The following is a 20,560-nucleotide window of genomic DNA, read 5'->3' as shown; positions in this document are numbered from 1 at the left end:
GAAGTCAGGGGCATGCAAAGATAGAGATAATCGTGCTGGGAAGATCAGATGGTTCAAAAGCAGCATCTTTCTCCATGACCTATGAACTCCTGAGGACAAGGTCTGGCCTCTCTACGAATCCCCAGGACCTGGCACAAAAGCCTCGCATCTGATGGTGGGTCAACATACTGTGAATGAAAACGTGAAGGGGCTCTGGAAGTGCGTGTGTGTATGCGTGTGTGTGCGTGTGTGTGCGTGCGTGTGTGTGTGTGTGTGTGTGTGTGTGCATGCATGTGTGTGTAGGGGAGCGTGATTTATGCTGGCTGGAAGTGACCTTTTATACAGATCCTTCAATGGAAGAACCACCTGGCTATTTTCCCTCTCTCTGGGTCAAAGGGCTTTATTTTAGTTTTGCTAACAGTTTCCCATATGGAGCCTGAGTCCACGGGGTCACCATCATTCTCCACTTTGAGAATCTGCGTAGGCTGGAGATGAGGACACACGTCCCTCCTGGGGGGAGGGAGGTGAAGTGGGGGGGGCGCGTATTTCTAAAACTGCTTCTTTCTCTCTCAAAGAGCAGATTCCTCCTTGAGTCAGTCTAGCTCCTATGAAAATGTAGCAATGCCTGAGTAAAAAAGCAAAAGAAAGAAAACAGCAAGAGGCACCGCACTCCAACAGCACCATCTGTGTTTCTTGTCTCCTCCACTACAGTGAATTGACCCGGGAATCCAAGACTGATAGCAAGCAGGTACTGGTTGGTAAACCACCTGGCCCAGGGTTAGCTCGTGCCCAGTGGAACCCCAGTGGCAGCATTTAGCTAAAGGTCACTGCTGAAATTTTAACTTGGCGGGATCCAGACTGAACAGAGTAAGAACAAGAAAAGCCGTATCAAGGCCAGCATGTCTCTTGGCAGGCACACACGGTCCTGGCATCGGGGACCCGTCAGGCTGTGGAAGCCCAAACACAGCACCTTTGATGACAGCAGAGGCATTGTCTAGCTGGTATCTAGCTGTCCTCCCTCTGTCCTGCCCTGTCCCATTCACCCTGCCCCCATCCTTCCCTCTTCCCCACACCCTTCTAAAAGCATATTTGCTAAGGCTTCTTCTCAAGTACCAAAGGCAGAATTAAAGTGCTAAGATTTTAGTGACTGTCGAGACCACTCAGAAAAAGAGTTCCACCTAACCAGATATGAAGACAGAAGAGCTGCCTTCTGGGGCTGACAGCCATTCTCAAGGGGGCTGCCGGTCTAATAGTTGGGAAAACAGCCATTACTCTTTGTGCCAAAGCGTGGCTGCCAACGCAGGCACATCTTGCTGTCCAATGGAAATGCACCAAGAATCACACAGGTGATCAAGTCTCCTGATAATCAAGAACAGACCAATAGGAAGAGCTCATTTTAATATGTTTTATTGACCCATTTCGAAGATATCACCCTTTCAATACATAGTAACATAAAAACTACTAGTGACGTGTTTTACGTTGTGTTTAAGTTTTTAATCTCCAAGTGTTCCCTCCCCCAGAGAAGCTGTCACCACCAATCTAAGTCAGGGTCCTCTGAGGGTATCTTCCTGATACTTCCTTTTGTATTTATCAATGCATTTGTTCCAGGGCCCCTAAACTGGGTGCTCCCTAAGAACAGGGGCCACTTCTATTTAGTTCTTCACTGGTCTCTGGTACCTAACACAATTCCTCAAATAAAACCAACTTAATAAATGTATGGAAGACCAAACAACAGACTAACATTAATTACAGAACAATTGGGCAGGGGCTGCTTCAGTCTCTAGGGGTCAGCAAGACTCTGGTTAGTGTATGAAGGCAATGGTGTGTGGATACCACCCTGGATGAGCGTGCTGGCTGAGGCACACTGCCATGGGGCAGACCTAGAGAATAGAATCCTAGCCAGGCTCCATCAGCACGTGGGAAACTTTCTCCTGCAGTAGCTGCAAGCATAGAACGTGATCTCGGGTTACACAGGGGGATTAGGAGCCTCCCTGCTCTGCCTTCCGGGAGGAAGGAAGGAAACCGACCGGCCTGAGCCCCTCCCCCATACCTGCTTTGAGCTACCCCATAAGAATGTGGTAATCCAGAAAAGAGTAAAATAGTGTGCTAATGTCCCGAAGCTACCAGGTCTGGCCTGGTATCAGTGTCAAGATCCCTGGCAGCTTTGAAGGTCCCAGCAACATGAATTTCCCGGGATCCTCAAGGTCACGTGTCCCAGAAGAGTTGAGCAGCTGAGGAATTGACTACTGGGGACCAGGTGAGAACTAAGAGGTTACCTGCTGGAAGCAGACTCTCAGCAGGTGGCCCAGATTTAGCTTAGTGAAAGTTAGGGACACCTTCCTATTTGGGGACCAGTTAAACATCACAGCACTCGTTAGGGTGGGCTATTTTCAAGCCAATTTTATAATTTAGAATTTTCTGCCTAAGAGGCAGAGCCTGGATCCGAACTGAGGCCTCTAGCTCCTCTGTGTTAGGGGTTATTTTGACTGTAAGAGTCACCCCAACCTGATCTCTATTTGCAGATGAGTCTGGAACTGTAGATTATACAGGCTAGACAGTTCCTCAGGCCTCCACAGCTTGCACAATGCTTCAACAGGACAACATGCGCTTGTCTTGGGGCACCTAAGAAGAGAGACCTTGGTAGTCTGCTTCCAGGACTGGGTGATGACAAACAGAATGGCTGTGACCTGAGGGCCATCAAGCCCAGGTCCCTGGAAGACAATCTTTTTTTCCCAATGAACAAAAGCGACTATGACTTCTCCAGAGGGTGCATCCTGGCCAGACTGGGACGGCTGGCGGATTCGCTGGCATAGCTGCGGGTCTATTTACAGTGAGCCTTAGCAGATTCTGTGGGAGGTAAACTACTAAGATTAAAGCAAGGCCCTTTCCAAATAGCATGGGGGAGTCTGCAAAATGCCTGAGTTAGAGCAGGTCTGCCCTGGGGGGGGGGGGGGGGGAGGGGATGGGACTTAAGAAGTTCAGCTAGACAAGGACTGCATTGTATCACTTGCTGGTCATTTTCTTGGTTGTGGTTTACAATCGGTAGAAAAAAATGAAAAAAGAAAACCTTTCCTTTCTCCCAAAGCAGCTGGGAATGCACAGATCCCAGCCCCTCAGTTCCTTGTCAGGATAAGATTTAGGGCTACCATGGGGCAGCTGGTAGCCCTCCAGGCAGCTCCTCTGGTCTCCTTCAAGACAGAAGCAGTGTAAGATAGGGAACAGGTTCGCCTCTGACCCGGCTGCTCCTAGCCTCAGCACACCAGGGACTACCAGGGCCAGGCCATAGAAAATTTCTGGGAAACCAGCAGCCCAGCCACAACAGCTGCATTGGGACATCAAGGAGGATCTTCCAAATGGCAGGAAAACTCAGCCCACTGGTGTCTTGCCTTTTCTAGAGGCAATCTTATGCTCAGAGCTATTGAAAAGCCAATGTTACCCTAACCACCCAACAAGGGGGCCTTTTAAATGCCATCTATCCAGCTACTCAATACATTTTTAAAACTCAAAAGCCAGGTTTCCTCTGCAGATGGAAGGTCTGCAACTTGCAGGTGGCAGCAGATGTGACAGGCATAAACTATAGACTACCTGCACGTGGCTCCTTGTCCTGCAGACCTTCTGGCTGATTTGCTGGCGTATCTGGCTGGGACAACATCTTGTGTCATCAAGGAGAAAGCCATTGCTTGAGATTGTTCCAGGCAACAGCACCAACAGCCCAGAGTCAGGACTTTGAGATGATTTTCAAAGGAACGTAGGCATGGATCATGGGCTTCATCCTCCAGCTCCCCCTCTCGAAAGATCCGATGTGGTGATGCGGTGGGTTTCTTACTGCCTGGGAAAGCTTGCCGGCTTTTCACCAGGAGTAATTACACAGATTCTGCGGTCCAACGACAGTTACAACACTTGTGCCGAGTCAGTCAGAGCACTTCCTGTGAGCTAATGAAACCCCACATTGTCCTGCCACATGTGCCCACAGCACAAGTTGTGGAAGGAATTAGCCCCTCACAGCTGTTCCCGGGAATGTGTTCCTCCACATACCCACAGGCAGGAAAAGGGCCCAAGCACCGATCTCTCAGTTATCCTGGCTACACAGACATCCCAGCAGGAACTGGTCTGCTCTCAACTCGAGGAGGGTTCTAGATTCAAACACAAATCTAACCCTGAAGATAAATGAGTCAAAGGGACACCAGGCAAATGACGCTAACGTCAAGAGGAAATCCTGTCTGTCGGCCTCTTAGTGAAGCCTGGCTGTCCCTATGAAACAAAGGCTCCCCGTGACATCAAACCGCAGGCTTAAGAACTCTCTGGCTTCTGGCTCTGGCCACTTTTTAAAAGCACATGTATATCCAAGGTTGGCCAAGACAACGGGAAAGCTAAGAGATATGGTCTCCGAAAGAGAAGACCAACTCCCTTCTCCAGGATGGCCCTCTGATTCTTGGCCGCTTTGGCTCTATTCTCCCCAGAGCCCATGTCTGAGGTGTTATAGTGTTAGATGGGAGACTCCTATCTCCCATTCAAGCTGTTTAGGGGTGCCAACAGCTGTGGCCATTGTTCTTGGAGGCAGTGGAGCCAGTGTGTGGGGAATGGCCAACAAGCATCAACCCTTTCCACCAAATTCAGTTATCCACTAGGGTATATAGGCTTAGGTGCCTCAAAAGCTCCCGCCCCACTTCCCCAATGATGATGGTGGTGGTGTCAAGAGGAGGAGGAGGAGGAGGAAGGAAAGGATGAAGAGGGTGAGAAAGAAGAGCAAGATGGGGAGGAAGAGCAGGAGAGGGGTTTCTGTCATGCCTTATTCAAGTTTGGTTGTCCCATAAGAATACGGATAGACCCTTTAAGTTCATTGTTTTTTTGGTTTTGGCTTTGAGACAGGTTTTTTTTTTTTTTTCTCTGTATCCCTAGCTGTCCTGGAACTGACTCTGTAGACCACGCTGGCTTCAAACTCAGAGATCCACCTGCCTCTCCTTTCCGAGTGCTGGGATTAAAGGTGTTTACCACCACCACCACCGGGCCCTTTAAGATATTTTAAAGCTATAACATGTAAGAACATTAATAGTGCCCTTTTATATTATATAGCTTTCTTTGTCCATGGCTTATTTATAGAAGGGAGGATATGATATATGTGGATATGTCAGTTTAATAACTAAACATTTGGGTCACGGAGGGGGGGGGTTGTCTACTTTGTTCAAGGCCTCCCACGGGATGGACGTACAATTCGTTTTCAGTTACAATAACGGTTACAGTTCAATGATTAATAAGCTAAGCATGTCTGCTGTACAAACAGCAAATCTGCCACAAGTTGTCCCCTTATCTCCCAACGGTACTTGGAGGTGAGACAGCACTGGACCCTGTTGGTGCTAGGTTTCGGCGTAGACACACGGCTGTGATAAAGTATAGCTCAGGCGGAGGATGACAGCAAAAAGGAGCTGCAACAAGCACAATAATAACTGGGCACCTTGGCAACTCCAACATACTCCCTTCTTAGTTAAAAACTTTCAATTCTCAGTTAAAAAAAAAAAAAAAAAAACCTAAAAAAAAAAAACTCTTTAGAGCTCTTTGGCATGTCTGAATTGCCAGCATCGCTAGACTTGTGATTTGGGGCCATGATGAAGTCAGGCATGGCCACTTGAATAAGAACCTCCCTCTCCAGAACTCCGGGTTCTCATTCATGCTCCTCACCTCTAACCGCCCTTGTATGGAATCTTCCCTCATAGCACGGTTTATTTCAAGGATTAGAGGTCACTCGTAATCTGACTGGAATACTTTTAAAAGAAGAAAAAAAAATATGTATTCTGAACTCTTCTTAAAAATCAAGGGGAGATGTAAAAAAAAAATGTTGAAAAATGATCTTTGGTAATGAGTCTCAACGGGTCAGACTTTACGAGCCTTTGGCACACAACCCACGAGGCCTTCCCACTCTCCGTGATTTGTGTGGGATGTACAGTTGGTTCTTCTTGTCTTTATGTTAAATAATAAGACTTTGTGAGTGAGGAAAAGAAGGTATGAACGTAAATGAATGGGGCTGTAAACGATACACAAACCCCAAGTTGGCAAGACCTGTTAATTCCTCTGCAGCCGGGACTTCAAACTCGGGACTTGTGTCCACCCTCTGATAAGATCTTTTACAGTGCTCTGACGTCTGCCCAAGTCGGTTTTTAAATAAAAAAGCTTTGAACGCCAGGCAGGTTGGCAGTTTGGACCCTGGGTGTTTATGAAGGACTTCCTGGAGACAGGCAGTGACTCCCCTACCCTCCTCCCCAGCAGCCGGGCTCTAGCTTTCCCCTGTGTGAGCTGGCATCTGCTCAGGGAGGACCTCACGGGTTTGAGGTGTGGCTCTGTGAACCGTCTGTGTCTGGTACATGGCAGATAGCGAGCTCAAGAAGAGATAAGGCAAAAAAAAAAAAAAAAAAAAAAAAAAGTGCTTCCCAGTTAGCTAACCATAGCAGCCAGTTCTGCAGCTGCATCTTGCAGCCTCACATTGATTGGTGCTTGCTTCTGTCAGTCATCTTCTTCATCCTGCCTACTGGATGGTGGGGGGATATATAACAATAATGCCCTGGGGTGTTTGCTCATCTCAGCAGTGGGCTGTCTGCAGGCTCTCTGCTAGGAAACCACAGGGCTTTCCATTCCCCAGGATTACCATCTGATCTGATTAAAAACACTTCAAGGCCTTCTGACACTGCCCACGGAGAATACCTGGCCTTCACCTATTTTCCTCTTATAAACATTATGAAATTAAAATTGAAGCTTCAGTCTTGTCTGTCGCTCCCCAGCCACCCAAAATCTCTACTGCTCACCTCTCAGCTTTTCCCACTCCAGTGACAGGCCACACCAGATTTTGGGGTGTTGCGAATACATCCAACTTGCTCTGAGCTCCAACTCCTTGCCTTTGGAAGAGCCTACATATGTCAAGGTCAGCTTTTTCATTAAGTAGTCATCTTAGATCTAAAATCATCTCCTTAATGACCTTTACAAATACAAAGCAATAACTACCTATGTCCACTGGAGGCCAGAATGTCAACCTATTTCTTCTACAGCATTTGGTATACTCTTGAGTTGTCTTATTTGATTGCTCGTATCTGATCGCAATTCAGAGAAGGCGTGGCTTCAGACGCAAGAGGACAAACGCTGATTACTGCAATGCTTTGGCTGCTAGACTACCTTCAATGCTGGACCAACCCTTTAAGTGCTCAGTGGGACTGGGGAGAATTTTCCCATGGAAACCCTGGGGAGTATAAAGTCAATATACTCCAAAGAACACAGGTATTCAATCTATAGATGGAACCATAAAACAAGTCTGGATCAGAGGTATTTTTTTTTTTTTGCTACAGGGTTGGACAAGAATGAAGAGGGAAGACACCGCCCTGTTCTTTACCTGATAACATCCCACGCTGCTGATCTACAGGAAAAGGAGCACAGTTCCCAAACTGGCTCTAACCAGCAGGGGCCAATCACAGCCTAGGCACTAGGAACCCAGCCAGAGAAGCAGCATTCACAGCTGTGATGCTTACTTACCCAGAACCCTGGCCTCAGCAGAGAGAAATCAATCTTTCCCCAACAATACCGTGGATCTGATCTGGCAATGCAGCCACACAGAATTTAATTTTGTCAGATTGGCGGCTAAAGGAAGTGCGGATCCTAGCTTACATATGCCTTGGCATTGCTACAGAATTAAATGGATGTCATTTAATCCAATACTATGATTTTTTTAATGTGTTTTCTTTCAAGAGTCTTAATGTAGCAAGTTTGATTTTTTTTTAAAAAACTCAAGTATTAGGTGATATGAAGAAATGATTCCTTTAAAGTTGTTATATTTAAGTTTACACTTTACACCTGAATCCTTATCCTTAACAGGCACATACAAAAACATGTTTAGATAAAAGAAGTTTATTAGAAAATGAGATTTGCTTCAGTGATAGCAGAGGAGGGGAGACAGGGAGAAAGGCAAAACACGACTGGCTGTATCAGTTGGTAACAGCTAAGGGGCAGGGAGAGCTTTAGAGAAGTTAAATTGTTCATTGAGTTAGGGATGCAGTTCAGTAGTAGAGCACTGGCCTCACGTACACAAGGCCCCGGATGCTCTAACACCGGAAGGAAGAAGGAAGCAAGAAAAGGGAGGAGAGATTCATACACTGCATAGATTTAACAGAAAGCCCTTTAGATAAATAATTTCCACTCATAAAATGACAGGAGTTACCTGAAGGTGAAGGTGTCCCCTTTCCAGTCTTGCGGTGGGTTTTCCTGGATGACGTCCCGGGTCAGAGGTGAACTCTGCCATGGGGATTTGGAGTGGGGAAGGGTACCCATGTGACTGGCACCGTCACAGGAGCGTATGGGAGGAGGGCCTTTCTTCTTCCGCGGAAGAGTGCCATGTATAGACACGTCTTGATACGCATCGGTGCGAGGCTCAGCGAGAGGGGACTTGCTGCTCAGAAGGTCCATGGACGAGGCCAAGGGGAACTGGTGATTCACAACCATGTTTCTCGGAAGGCTGGCAAATTTTCCCGCAGCCATGATTCTCAACGCTGAGGAGGGAAAAAAGAGGAGAGGATAAAGCTAAGATATCCACAAGAATCAACTTCAAGCTTATTGAAGAAACTAGAGAAAAATTAAGAAACATCAAAAGGTAAATAATGTCTGGTGGTATTACTAGGGGAACATCATAAGCATGGGTAGTTTGTTCATTGTCTCGCTCTTTCAGGATTCTGTAGGAAATTCAGCTGGATGGGCAACCAATCCAAACAGATGAGTTATTAGAGTCATATGGACTATCTTTCTATTACTGAAATGTGGGGATGCAATTAAGAAAAAAAGATTGTTATGGAAGGACTGGTAGGTTCGGTAATAAATACCAGGAAAAAATATGACAAATTCTTAGACAATGGCTACCCTGATTTCCACCACCTTGCTAATGGTAAGGCAGGCAGAGCTAGCTGGAATTCCTTAGCTGCTGGGATCTACAGTGCCAGACCCAAACTGTGCTACCCACAATGACAGGGCAGCTTTTCTGGCAAAGACTCGATGCTTATAAATAAATCAGTGTACTCCAGTTAACCAAGGCAGGGTCAGGGGTCAGGGGTGGCTCTTTCTTCCATACATCAGCATGATCGGTTGTACCGGAAAGCCAGCAGGTGGTAACACCCTGTGGATTCTTTCCAAGAGGAGTCAGGAACCTGCCAGCCACTAGCAGGATCAAGCCATGCCAACAGGTGCATGTAAAGTCGGGGAAGAAGAGAAAGGGAAGGCGGAGAGAGAAGAGAAAGGAGGGAGGGCACAGACACAGAGGAAACTGACCAGCGAGAGGACAGCACCAGCTCCAACAACCGCTCCCAGGTATGCCTGGCAGTCACTTGCCTTGGACGGTACTAGAGCGCCAAACTAAACTATGGTTTTGACCTAAGTCAAATTATACAAGACCTGTCAAGGCCAACACAAGACCCGTCAAGGCCAACACAAGATCTGTCAAGGCCAACATACAAATCAAACAGGTGCCCTACAAGAAACTGTAACCATTCCCTGGGTAAGCTATCCTCCATGCCTATGACATCATAGGGTCTGCTCATCACCGCGGCACAGCTGACCTCCATAGCCCATTCCCAAGCTTGCAGCACCATTGTCAGGGAGAGGAAGAGCCTTGAGTGAAAATTGCCCTATCGTACCCCTGCGGGCTGGCTCTTACAGAACTGTTGACTTCACCATCAACCGCTATGTGAGCCCATGGAGGTGGCAGTGGGACAAAAGGAGTTTGCGGAGGAAACACTTTGTATGCGAAGACACACAAATCCACCGCTACACGCCACAGGGAAAAGTTCACGAGTGCTGGGGGCTGCGTAGAATATACTCAAGGATATATCCCTAACCCTGTCCACTGCTCTTTGCCAGTCTTGATAATTCAGAAGCTTGTCTGCTGCGTGTGAGACCGCATAGAGAAGGCTTGGCTCACGGGGATGTAGATAAACAGGGCGGGGAGTCCTGGCCAGTTCCTGGCACAGTGCCAACACTTACTCAATGTTAATCATTGTTATTAAAAAAAGAAATCAAAATTCCCTAGCCCTCTACCTGACCGCTAGTGACGCAAACCAACCAACAGTCCCCCACCCCACCCCCATTTCCAACCCCACAGTTGTGAACTCCCTCTGTTCAAACTAGCAGCACCTTCCTTCTTCATTGACAGGCCTGCATCGTGTTAAAGAAACTGGTGGGGTGGGGTGGGGTGGGGAGCGAGACACAGCACACACCCTTAGCACCACACAAACCGTCTTCGTGTGTAAGGCTGCACTGTTGATCATGTCTATTCCCGTGAGCCAAGAAGAGCAAAAGTGATTTTAGCCCCGGTGACCTTGGCAGGTGGCTTCTCTGCATAGCCAAGTTGGGTTTGCAGTTTGAGATTGCACTAGAAGGTTCTATGATGCCCTTGAGTAGATCCGCCACCTCAACTTATCCTCCGATAGCAAAGTCTGTCAACATCTTCCTTTCCTATTTTTAATTCAATGAACATTTAAGTAGGACTCTCTATAAGAGGCAGAGAACCCCAACCTAGAACTCACAAACAGCGACCCTCATGCTGGAAGGAACAACAGTTAACTTTGACAGAAGCACTCTTATCAGGAAAAGCCTTCTGAGAGGACACCGTATTGCCAGACCCATTCAGGTATGAATCATCCCCATACGCTGGGTACCCTGCAGGCCTTGTGCTTGAGTGGAATCTTAAGGGCTCTGCCAAAGTGTCTAGACTTGACTGGTGAGCACCAGGGAAGGCCTGAACAGGAGGGATCCAGACTGCACCTCGGTAGGTGACTCTGGTTAATTCTGGTAAGGGAAAAGGAAGCCAAGCTGTCACTGGGGCAGATGGCAGAGGACCAGGAAGAACAATGCAGGAGTCTGACCTCAGGAAGTGGCCAAGAGAAAGGACAGGACAGAGGGAAGAATTATTAGAAGCTCAAGGTCTCTAGTTGGAAGGAAGAAAGGCAAAGCCATGGCCATGCAGGGGGATGGCATGATACGACAGCATAAGTGGGTTCAGAAGGGATCCAGGCCAGAGGGCACCGACTGGAGCTGTGTGTGAGGCACCAGGGTACAGTTCAGCATGGAAGGAGGTTAGAGTCTGTACGCGCTAGACATGGAAACGGATGGAACCATCAACACAAAGGGAATAGACCAGAGCACTTAATAGTGTCACCTACCCTACGACAACGGATGCAAAAGTATCTCCCACACTACCAAGACTAATCAACAAAACATGAATTGCATCCTACTTCTCACCATGGCTGTCTTAAGCCTATCAGGACTAAGGCAGAGAATGAGTTCAAAGATGCAAACACCAGGGCTCAGTCTGCCTGCATGCTAAGAATCCTACAGGGAATATCCGCAGTGTGGCTCAACCACAGACCAGATTCTAAAATGAGAATCTCTGTGGGCAGGACACCAACATCAGCACTTTTTAAAAGTTCCACAGCATTGCCCAATCTGAAGCCAGGATTGAGAAGCAAGGCATTGTGGGTCCTCCTTGGCAGGCAGTACCTTTCACTCAAACTGCCTCCTGGGTGACAGAATCGAATGGTGGAAGGCCTCAAACATGGCTGACACTGTGCTCCGTCTTCAAGACAAAACAAAACAATATAGAAATGATCCCTGACCTTGCCAGGTTAAAATTTATAGAGGAAGCTAACAACAACAGCAAACATTGGTAGTTCACGTTCATTTTCCAAGTTCAGAAGAATCATGTTCATTCATTCATTCATTTCTTTTTTTTGTGAGGGCTTACAGTGCACCAGGAATGAGCTATAATAAGCCTCTGCTCTCAAGACGCCTCAATTGAGATGTGGGGAGTCCAACCAAACCACATAAACAAGAAAATGAGCCAGGCAATACCCAAGGTGTTAAGTACTCCAAAGAATTCAAAACAAAACAAGAGTGAAATGATAAAAGATGCTGGCTGGAGGGAAAGATAACTTTATATGACGGTCTGGCAGGGCCTTTCTGAAGAGCTGAAGACAGGAGCTCCAAGACAAAAAGATAAGGGACCAGGCAAGGAAAGATCTGAAGGAAGTTCCAGGCAGCGGGAGGATTCCAGGCCAACCAATGCAAAAGCCAAGGACTAAGCAGCTAGAGCAGATCCACAGAGTTCTAAATCTGACTTCCATATATTCTTTACTTGCAGATATTTCTATGTTGATGCCACTAGTCACTAAACACTCTTAAGTACCATTTGGCCTTTGAAAATCAAAATGGTACGATTCAGAACCTGAGTCTCCGAGCCAGAATTTACTACATCAAACCTCTGCCCTGCCTCTGCCTTAGTAGCCATGAGGCCTGGGACACGTTACACCACTAACAGTCAGTCGCCATTCCTTCAATGTGCCAACAACCCTGTCTTCATGGATTGTTGTGAAGATTAAATGCGACCATGTATTAACGGAGTCCTTGGTGCACAACAAACAAAACACATCTCCTCTAAACAGGGCCGGGGCTGTATCTGCACAGCTCAGTCACTGTGTCCCCACCGCAGCTGGGGAGGGCGAGGAGCGAGATGTCTCAGCCTAGAACAGACGTAAACACACCGAGTCAAGAGGACAGAGACCCAAAAGGGCACGGACACCAAGTGAACCATCTGCATGCTTTCAAACAAACACCAGCAAAGACTTTGACCATCTGCCTTCGACTGCCAGATTCTGAAACACACACAAAGGTCAGATGCCCCATCTTGATAGAGAGACCATGAGTGACCCTCACATCAAACAGCCTCTCTGCCTGCCTGCCGGACTCTGGCCAGCCACCGAGCTTTGAAAAGCTAATGAGCTTGGTCCCACTCACAGCAAAACCTGATGATCTTGCAAGTGGAGGCAAAGGCACACAGCCCGCTTGTTTAGATTTTTCTCTGGTTCTGAAATGGGATATTTTCAGGTTGAACTCACACGTGGCAGTCCCAGGAAAGGGCCTCAAGAACTTTTATATTTCAAACTGGGAATGCCCCTGCCTCAGCTGCCCTTACCATGACAGTTTGCCCTTCAAATCAGTGGCCCTATCTTCTCGGCAAAGCCAGACAGCAAGGGCAGATGGGGCGACCCCACGGATTAGATTGGCTTCTCCACTTAGAACTTTCACTTGGCTTTACAAATCGAGGGCAAACTTATGAAGTCTAGCCAAATGACTGAAGTATGAATAATTCTTCCACGGATTGTATTTCAAGCAATACAATGAAGGATTTACAGGGCAAGGTTCTTAAGATTAGCACCCATCTGACAAAGCAGTTCTTTCTATATCAATAGGAACTGAAGTCTTGGTTACTCATCTTGGAAAAGTCAGGGTTTTTAACAGCACTTGTGAGGGAGTTGGTGTTGGGCACTGAGGGCGCGTTTGGCATGGTAAACCGATCCTTTATACTCAGGCGGCTTCCTGGAACCCTCGCGGGTGGGCTTCCCGGGGACCCTTCCCATTAGGCCCTGTAGAGCCTCCTCCAGGATCTCCTCTCCACCAGGGGGGACACGGAGTGAGACAATATACTTCCAAACTGACCGTCCCTGGGCCCATGTACTAGCCTTGGAGAGGTCTGTGGAACCTTGGGAGATAAGACTCAAGGTTTAAAAGAATCTCTGAACTCGAGGCTCTATTTTTCCTGCCTAACTGCTGTAGGCAAAACCCTTTTCACCTTGCCTCAAGCAACTCTTAAACCTTAGTCCTGGGACTCGCTGTCCCACAGCACCGGCTGCCGCTGCCAGTTGCCCTCAATGAGTGTCTACACCTGATCAAACTTTTTAAGTGGCAGTAGACTTGGCGGGCAAAGGAAGATGGGCTGCGACCCGTCCCTCCCTCCTTTGCCTTCCCCTCCGGGACTCAAGGGGAGCCACACAACCAACTATTCATTCTTTCTCAACAAAGGGAAGGCGAGGGGAGGGAGATGTTGTCAACGGTTACAGGGCAGACTCCTTCACTTTCTTAGCAAACTTCCCAAGAGATTAGTGGAGAAAGACTCCGGCTTCCAGCAGAGTCCTCTGGGCCACCTCAGCTCCCCAACTTAGACCGGCCTCGGGCAGAACCGGACAGGACTGTAAAGGGGTCCGGAGGGGTCAGGAGGCCAGCGCCCGGGACGATACATTCGGGAGCCAAAGTGTGGAGATGCTGGGAGCACATCACAGGCAGGCGCTCCACTCCCGGGAGCTCCGGGACTCGACGTCCCCGAGGGCACAAGTCTCACCACCCACCCCATACACACACTTTGACCACCCCCACTCCTACGCCAAGTCTAAGGGGACTCGGGGAAAATACGCGGGCTGCGCCCTTCCCCGAGCCTAACTTCGCTCTAAAGAACTTCCCAGTGCAGACCCAGGACGACCGAGGGAGCCCGGGATACTGAGCACGACCGCATCGGGCACACTCACCTCCCCGCACAGCGCTCGGGGTCCCGGAGGGCGGCTCAGCGCCGCTCTGCCCGTACCGCCCCGCAGCTGCTCCGGGAGCGCGGGCGGCTCATGGTCCGCTGGCGTCCGCCGAGAGACCGGCGCGACTGCTGGCTGCACTGGGCGGTTCCAGCCCGGCTCCCACCCGGCCCGGCGGCGGCAAGCGCGGCTCTGAGCTCGCTCCGCGCTCTCTGGCCCTCAACTGGTGATTTGCGGCTTGGCGGCCCCACCCCGCCCAGCCGATTCGCCGGGCTGGGCCGAACCCCCGCGACATTTACATTCGGTGACCTCGTCTGGCTCTCCTCGGCCCCGGCTTTGAAAGTTTTGACTCTCCGTTGTCTACCCCGGGAAGCAAGACTTTAAGTGTAGATCAAACTCTTCCTATAGAGAACCCCACTCAACCGGCAAGCCTCGCCTAATCCAGCCCTCCCCCTTGCCGGCGTTATTTAATTACCCAACAGATCTGCGGCTCTGCAGACACCTGGCTGGCTTTCAATTTAAAGAGCTTTGAAGGGACAAAGACGGAGGTAACCACAGTGAATAAGCCTGGAAACAGGCAAATCAATCACTCCCACACGCGAGCATGGAAAGTTCAGTGGGTGAGGGTGCCCGCAGTACATATATGGCTTCGTGGGGCTACACATACTAGCAGTTTTCAAACCTATTTATAAAGCCACAGAAACACACAGACGACTAAAGGACCAATGGACCAGAGTCCAGAAACGCATCTGCACTATCTGGTGGCTTGACTTACGTAAAAGTAATTGATATGGTACACCGGGGGACAGTACAGTCCAATAAACAATGATCGGTCATGGAGCCACGATGCCCACCCCATATCACACCCCCAAATCAAATCCTGATAGATTTTAGATCTAAATATAAAAGGTAAAAGGGAGAAATTATCAGAAAATACTTTGCCAAAAGATTCCTTAAATACATGAAATATTAACTATAAAGGAAAACTGCTCGTTGACATAATTAACATTGCGAGCTCCCATACCATGAATGAAAACGCAAATCAAGGCAAAACAAAAGCATTACATACATCCAAATAAAGGAAATGTATACAGAATATATAAAGAACACCTTTAGATCACATGAATAAAACCAGAACGTTCAACCCAAAACAGATAGGGTAGTTTTATTTAGGCAACGTCCTAGCTCGATTCAGTTGCTGTGATGAATGCCACGACCAAGAGGAACTTGGGAGAGAAAAAGCGTTTATTTGGCTTACAAGTTGCAGGTCCATCCTCAAGGGAAGCCAAGGCAGGAATTCAAGAGGAGACCATGGAGGACGGAGCTCACTGGCTTGCTCTCCATGGCGTGCTCAGTTTTCTTATGCAGTCCATGACACCCCCCCCCCCTGGTCCAGGCGTGACACCACCCTCAGTGGTTTGAGGCCTCCCACACCAATCACTAATCAGGAAAACACTCCACAGGCGTGCCCACAGGCGTGTCTGAGGGAGGTAATTCTTCAGCTGATGCCCCCTCGTGCCAGGTGACTCTAGATTGTTCAAATTGACAAAAACTATCATAGAAGGGCAACTGGACGAAACCAGGAAAGCAATAAGTGGTCACAGCCAGGAGTTCGCCAAGGACAAATCTTTAAAATGAGCCAAATGATTCTGCAGCTAAAGAAAGGCTGAAGTGAAGGTTCCACAGACAGTTTTAATAACAGACTCAAGAATTTTTTTAAAAAAATTTAGTAAACTTGAGGAACTTTGTGCTTTTTGAAAAAAAGAAAGGAAAGAGCCTATCGGCTGCTGCGGCACCAACAAGTGAACCAATGTATTGCATTGTGGGAATTCTGGCAGGAGTGGAGGAGGAGACAGTGGAAGAGAACGCCCTGAATGTGGACTGAGAAAGGAACATCGGGATCCATGGAGCCCAGGGAATGCTAACCAATTAAGTACAAACATAAGTTACCTTGCAGTCAAACTTTGCAAGCAGAGCCTTGAGGTGTGTGGGTATATGTATTACCTACACACTAAGTCCTTTTCAAACCATGCCTCCCCCCCCCCTCCCCCCCGGTCCCCACGCCACTGTTGAAAGAGCCGCTGGTTTCCTTTTGCTTTGAAGTAGCCTTTAAAAGGTGACCTGGTTCCAGAACATTAAGTTTGTTCCAGTCGATTTTGAGGCCAAGTCAGCTGAAGGCTGTATAACACGGTATTCAAAAGCTCCGGCTTGTCTGCAAGACCGTAAACAACCACTTGTAAGAGCCCAGGCGTCACACTTCAGTCTCCCAAGCCTGGACTGTGACAGTCACGTCTGGGCAGGTCTCTGCTCCACTGGAGCAGAGAACCTTGGTTTTGTTTTCTGATTACTGTTTACTGCTTAATGCAAACTGACCAAAAACAAACAAACAAACAAACAGAGCCAGCTGTCCACTCATCTGGGCAACTGACTGCAGGTGTCAGTGGCTGTCCCCAAAGATAGGCTACCATGGTGTAAGACTGTACATAGCCCTCTTATCTTTCTTTGTCAAGTTTAATTTTCTCTTCACACTGTGGAAACCTATTATTGAAGACATGCTTCCCATTTTCATCTGGTGTGAAGACGTGCAGATTACTACACACTAATAGGAATTTGAGTGCATTTTGATGGAGTAAAGGAGAATATTTAAATTTAACTTTTGGTTAGGTAATATTCACATAAAATAAAGCTATGTAACACACACACACACACGCACACCTTGTTGCTTATTACCCATGTGAGGCCAGAAAAAACGTCCACAGATACCCAAGTCCCCAGATGCCCAAGTTCCTTATAGAAAATGGTATAATATTTACAAATACCTGCATGCTCCAAATTCTCCATAGTTTATAGAATGCAAATGTTATGTATATACTTGGTAAGTTGTATTGTTCAGAGAATAGGACACATTCTCATTTATCTTATTACCACATATTAATTATACAAAATAATGACACTGTGACATTTTCATATATGAATATAAAAAAAAATCACGGTTGCCTTCCTCCTTTAACCCTCTACTTCCCACTAGTCCCTCCTACTTCCCAACTACAGACTCTTTTTTCTCAAGACAGGGTCTCATGTAGTGCAGGCTGTCTTGGAATTCACTTTATGATGCTCCTGTCTTCCAATCAGTGCTGGGATTTCAGACGTGCAACCCCATGCCTGGTGTGTACAAGGCTAGGAATCGAGTGCAGCCCTTGCACATGCTAGACGAGAACTCCACCCACTGAGCAAATCCCTAACTTTCTCAGATGTGGGTTTGTTACATTTTAAAGATTTATTTCTTTTATGGAGATAGGTCTTTGTCTGCATGTTTGTATGTGTATCGTGGTCATGTCTGGTTCCCTGATAGGTCAGAAGACGGCACTGGAGTTCCTGGACATTTTTCCCGTTTCCAAGCCTTATCTGCTACGAAGACTACTACAATGAATACAGTCGGCAAGTGTACCCATACAACAATGTCCACAATTAAAAACCACTGGTTCAAAGAGTATATGCTTTTTAAAATTGTGATAAATAATGGTAACTTGCTTTCCATAGGAATTATGTCAGTTTATAAAAGTCAGGCTGATTTCGCCCAACCTGAGATGTTATAATTCTGGGGTTTTCATCTACTTATCAAGTCAAATATGAATTCTAATTCACATTTCTCTCATAAGAAATGAGGCTGCACATAGTTAGTGTTTACTGGTCTTTTGCTTTTCTGTCTTTGCGTTTATCTTTCCTTTTGTATAGTTATTTTACTTGATGTGTATTGAGTGTTTTGTCTGCATATATATCTGCACACTATGTATGTGCATGCCTGGTGCCCCAGGACGTCAGAAGAGGGTGTTAGATCCCCTGGAACTAGAATTGAAGCCACCATGTGGGTACTGGGAATCAAACCCGGGTCCTCTGCAAAAGCAACAAGGGCTCTTAGCTGCTAAAAAGAACTCTCTAGGGCTCTACACTTCCATTTAAAAAATCCAACTGTGGGTTCTTTTCCTATCAATTTTTAGGGCATCTTTACATATTAGGAAGCTTAGCTTTTCATGGTGCAAGCTGTTAATGTTCTTTTCTATCGTAACTTATTAAAGAGGGGATGTAGGCAAAGCTCTGCTCTTTTAGGGGCCCACATTGAAAGCTCTTGGAATAGTGAGCCAAGGAAGGGGCGGACCCTGGTAAGAAGGCTGTGGCAAGAGTCTTATCATAGGACAAGTGCTTTCACTTGGCTGGAGTCTGTGGAAACAGGAGCGAAGGACCAAAGTTATTACCAAGAAATGAACTGGCAGGAGTCAGTGATCTGTAGCGATAGCAGCTGCAGCCGGTGTAGGAGAGAGGACACGTGGGTGCCGTCCCGAGAGCCCGGGAGCTTCGCGCTGTTCCCGACCCACTCGGGATGGCGGAAAAGGTGAATTTTATGAGAGTGAAATGAGTGGCTCCAACTTACATGGGAGGTGCGTGGTGGACAGTAAGGCTAACCCCTGGTCTGCCCAACCCCAGCTGCCTGGCAGGCTGAAGGAAAATGATCAAAGTCTTCAGTCCACGTGAGTAATGCCTAGCTTGATGACAGATGCAGAAGCCTGGGAACAGCTGCCTCTGGCCCTGGAGACACGGGCTTAGTGTTAGGAACGCTGGGTGTTTTTTCAAAGTCTGTTCCATGATCGCTCTCCTACATCTCTGTGGGTCAGGAGGAGCGGCGTCGCTCCCTTGTTGCTGATGCAAGAGCAGATTAAGTAGCAAATTTGGCTCAGATGACCTGCTCAGCAGAAAGCCGTCCTTTGCTCTTCCCATGGGTCCCCCAGTCACCCATGCACAGAGCTTCCTTCTCGTCCCCGTATTTGTTGCTGTTGCTATTCATGCATTTGTTTTTGTTATTGCTGTTTAATAGTTATTGCTCTATAGAATGTGTGGTCTATGTTTGGGTTACTCTCTGTTTTGTTCTTAGTCAGGGGCCTGGCCTAGAATTCTTACCCAACACCTGTTGAATGAATAAATGAACTCCAGACATCCAGATCCTTTGGCTGTTTATCCTTATGCCCTATCCTAAAGCTCCCTGCAGACTAAATAAATGGGACGCTGCATTGGTTGCGCCATAAACAGTCGTGGGATTCATATTTCTTCAGCCTGTGGGCTAGCCTGCACTTGCGGTTTTAGACAGGGGAGCCCCTAGCTGCCTCGGTCCAGCAAACGTCTGAAGGGACAGCGTTGGAATGGCTTCAGGGCTGAGCAGGATGCCTGGTCAGGGAGGACTCAGCCTGGAGCTGATCCTCCATTTTGTGGCTCCTCAGAGGACTTTGTTGAGTCCCGTCCCATGACATCATGTGTTGACTGGCAGCTGCAGGAGGCGCTGGGCAAACTGCATGTTAAGCTAGAATGGTCCCTGATGTTTCTAGCTTTGCAGAGTTCCAACCCCACTCCACCCCCCCCCAAAAAAATAAGGAACAAGAGATGCAGGCAGCTGCGATGAGGCTCAAACCGAAAACTTAAACAACTGCAGAGTGACTGAGAAGTTAAAAAAAAAAAAAAAACAGTGACCCAGGGAACTGTCAGCTCTGGTACAGACAGTGGCAGCAAGGTCCGCAGTATTTTCCAGAACATTCCCCTCTAACTTCCTGCCACGGATTTGATGCCATGGCAATCCCCAGTCTACTAAGCTGGCAGTCAGACTGCTTCCAAGAGGCTGGCAGCACAGCTGTTTGCTCATTGCCACATTGGCTAGAGAATTCATGGCATGAGGGCTATGGCTTTAATGGGCCTCACTCGGCCCTGACTGAATAGCGAGAGGGTGAAAGAAATGTGCCCAGCAACGCAGCTCATTTTCTATTCAAGGTCCATTTAAACCTGCTTGTCCGTGTTTGACCCTGCGTCCCCAGGACTTGTCCTCATGGCCAAAGTCTGTGTCCTGTTCTCTCTCTCTCTCTCTCTCTCTCTCTCTCTCTCTCTCTCTCTCTCTCTCTCTCTCTCTCTCTCTCTCCACACACACACACACACACACACACACATTGCTGTTTGTTTGTTTTGCAGTACAGTTTAGTTATGTAGCTCAGGCTGCTCTGAACACGTGGTCTTCCTGCCTCAGCCTCTTGAGTGTTGGCATTACAAGCATGCACCCCCACACCAGGCTATCATTTACTTTCATTAATTTGCTTCTTAACTAATTTAACATTTAGAAGGGAAATAAAATAAAGTGTCTCTGGGTAATTATGGAATTCCAAATGCTGTCAACG

At 47.6% G+C, this 20,560-nt stretch overlaps 1 protein-coding gene across 1 annotated transcript in view; it reads right to left on the bottom strand.

The window, feature by feature from the left end:
* The window catches only part of Bcar3 (BCAR3 adaptor protein, NSP family member), a 105,658-nt gene extending 90,988 nt beyond the window's left edge, over positions 1–14,670 (bottom strand). Inside the window, exons 1-2 of the mRNA XM_038310748.1 lie at positions 14,355–14,670; positions 8,174–8,501 (exon numbers count right to left, since the gene is read on the bottom strand). Coding sequence (XP_038166676.1) covers positions 8,174–8,490 — 317 coding nt within the window. The 5' untranslated portion in view covers positions 8,491–8,501; positions 14,355–14,670. The remainder of the gene's footprint in view (positions 1–8,173; positions 8,502–14,354) is intronic.
* Positions 14,671–20,560: the final 5,890 nt, after the last annotated feature.

Source organism: Arvicola amphibius, chromosome 14 (genome assembly GCF_903992535.2).
Source record: "Arvicola amphibius chromosome 14, mArvAmp1.2, whole genome shotgun sequence".
In the NCBI taxonomy this organism is placed as follows: Eukaryota; Metazoa; Chordata; class Mammalia; order Rodentia; family Cricetidae; genus Arvicola; species Arvicola amphibius.
The sequence above is the reverse complement of the archived record's forward strand: the minus strand, read 5'-3'. Positions and strand labels throughout refer to the sequence as shown.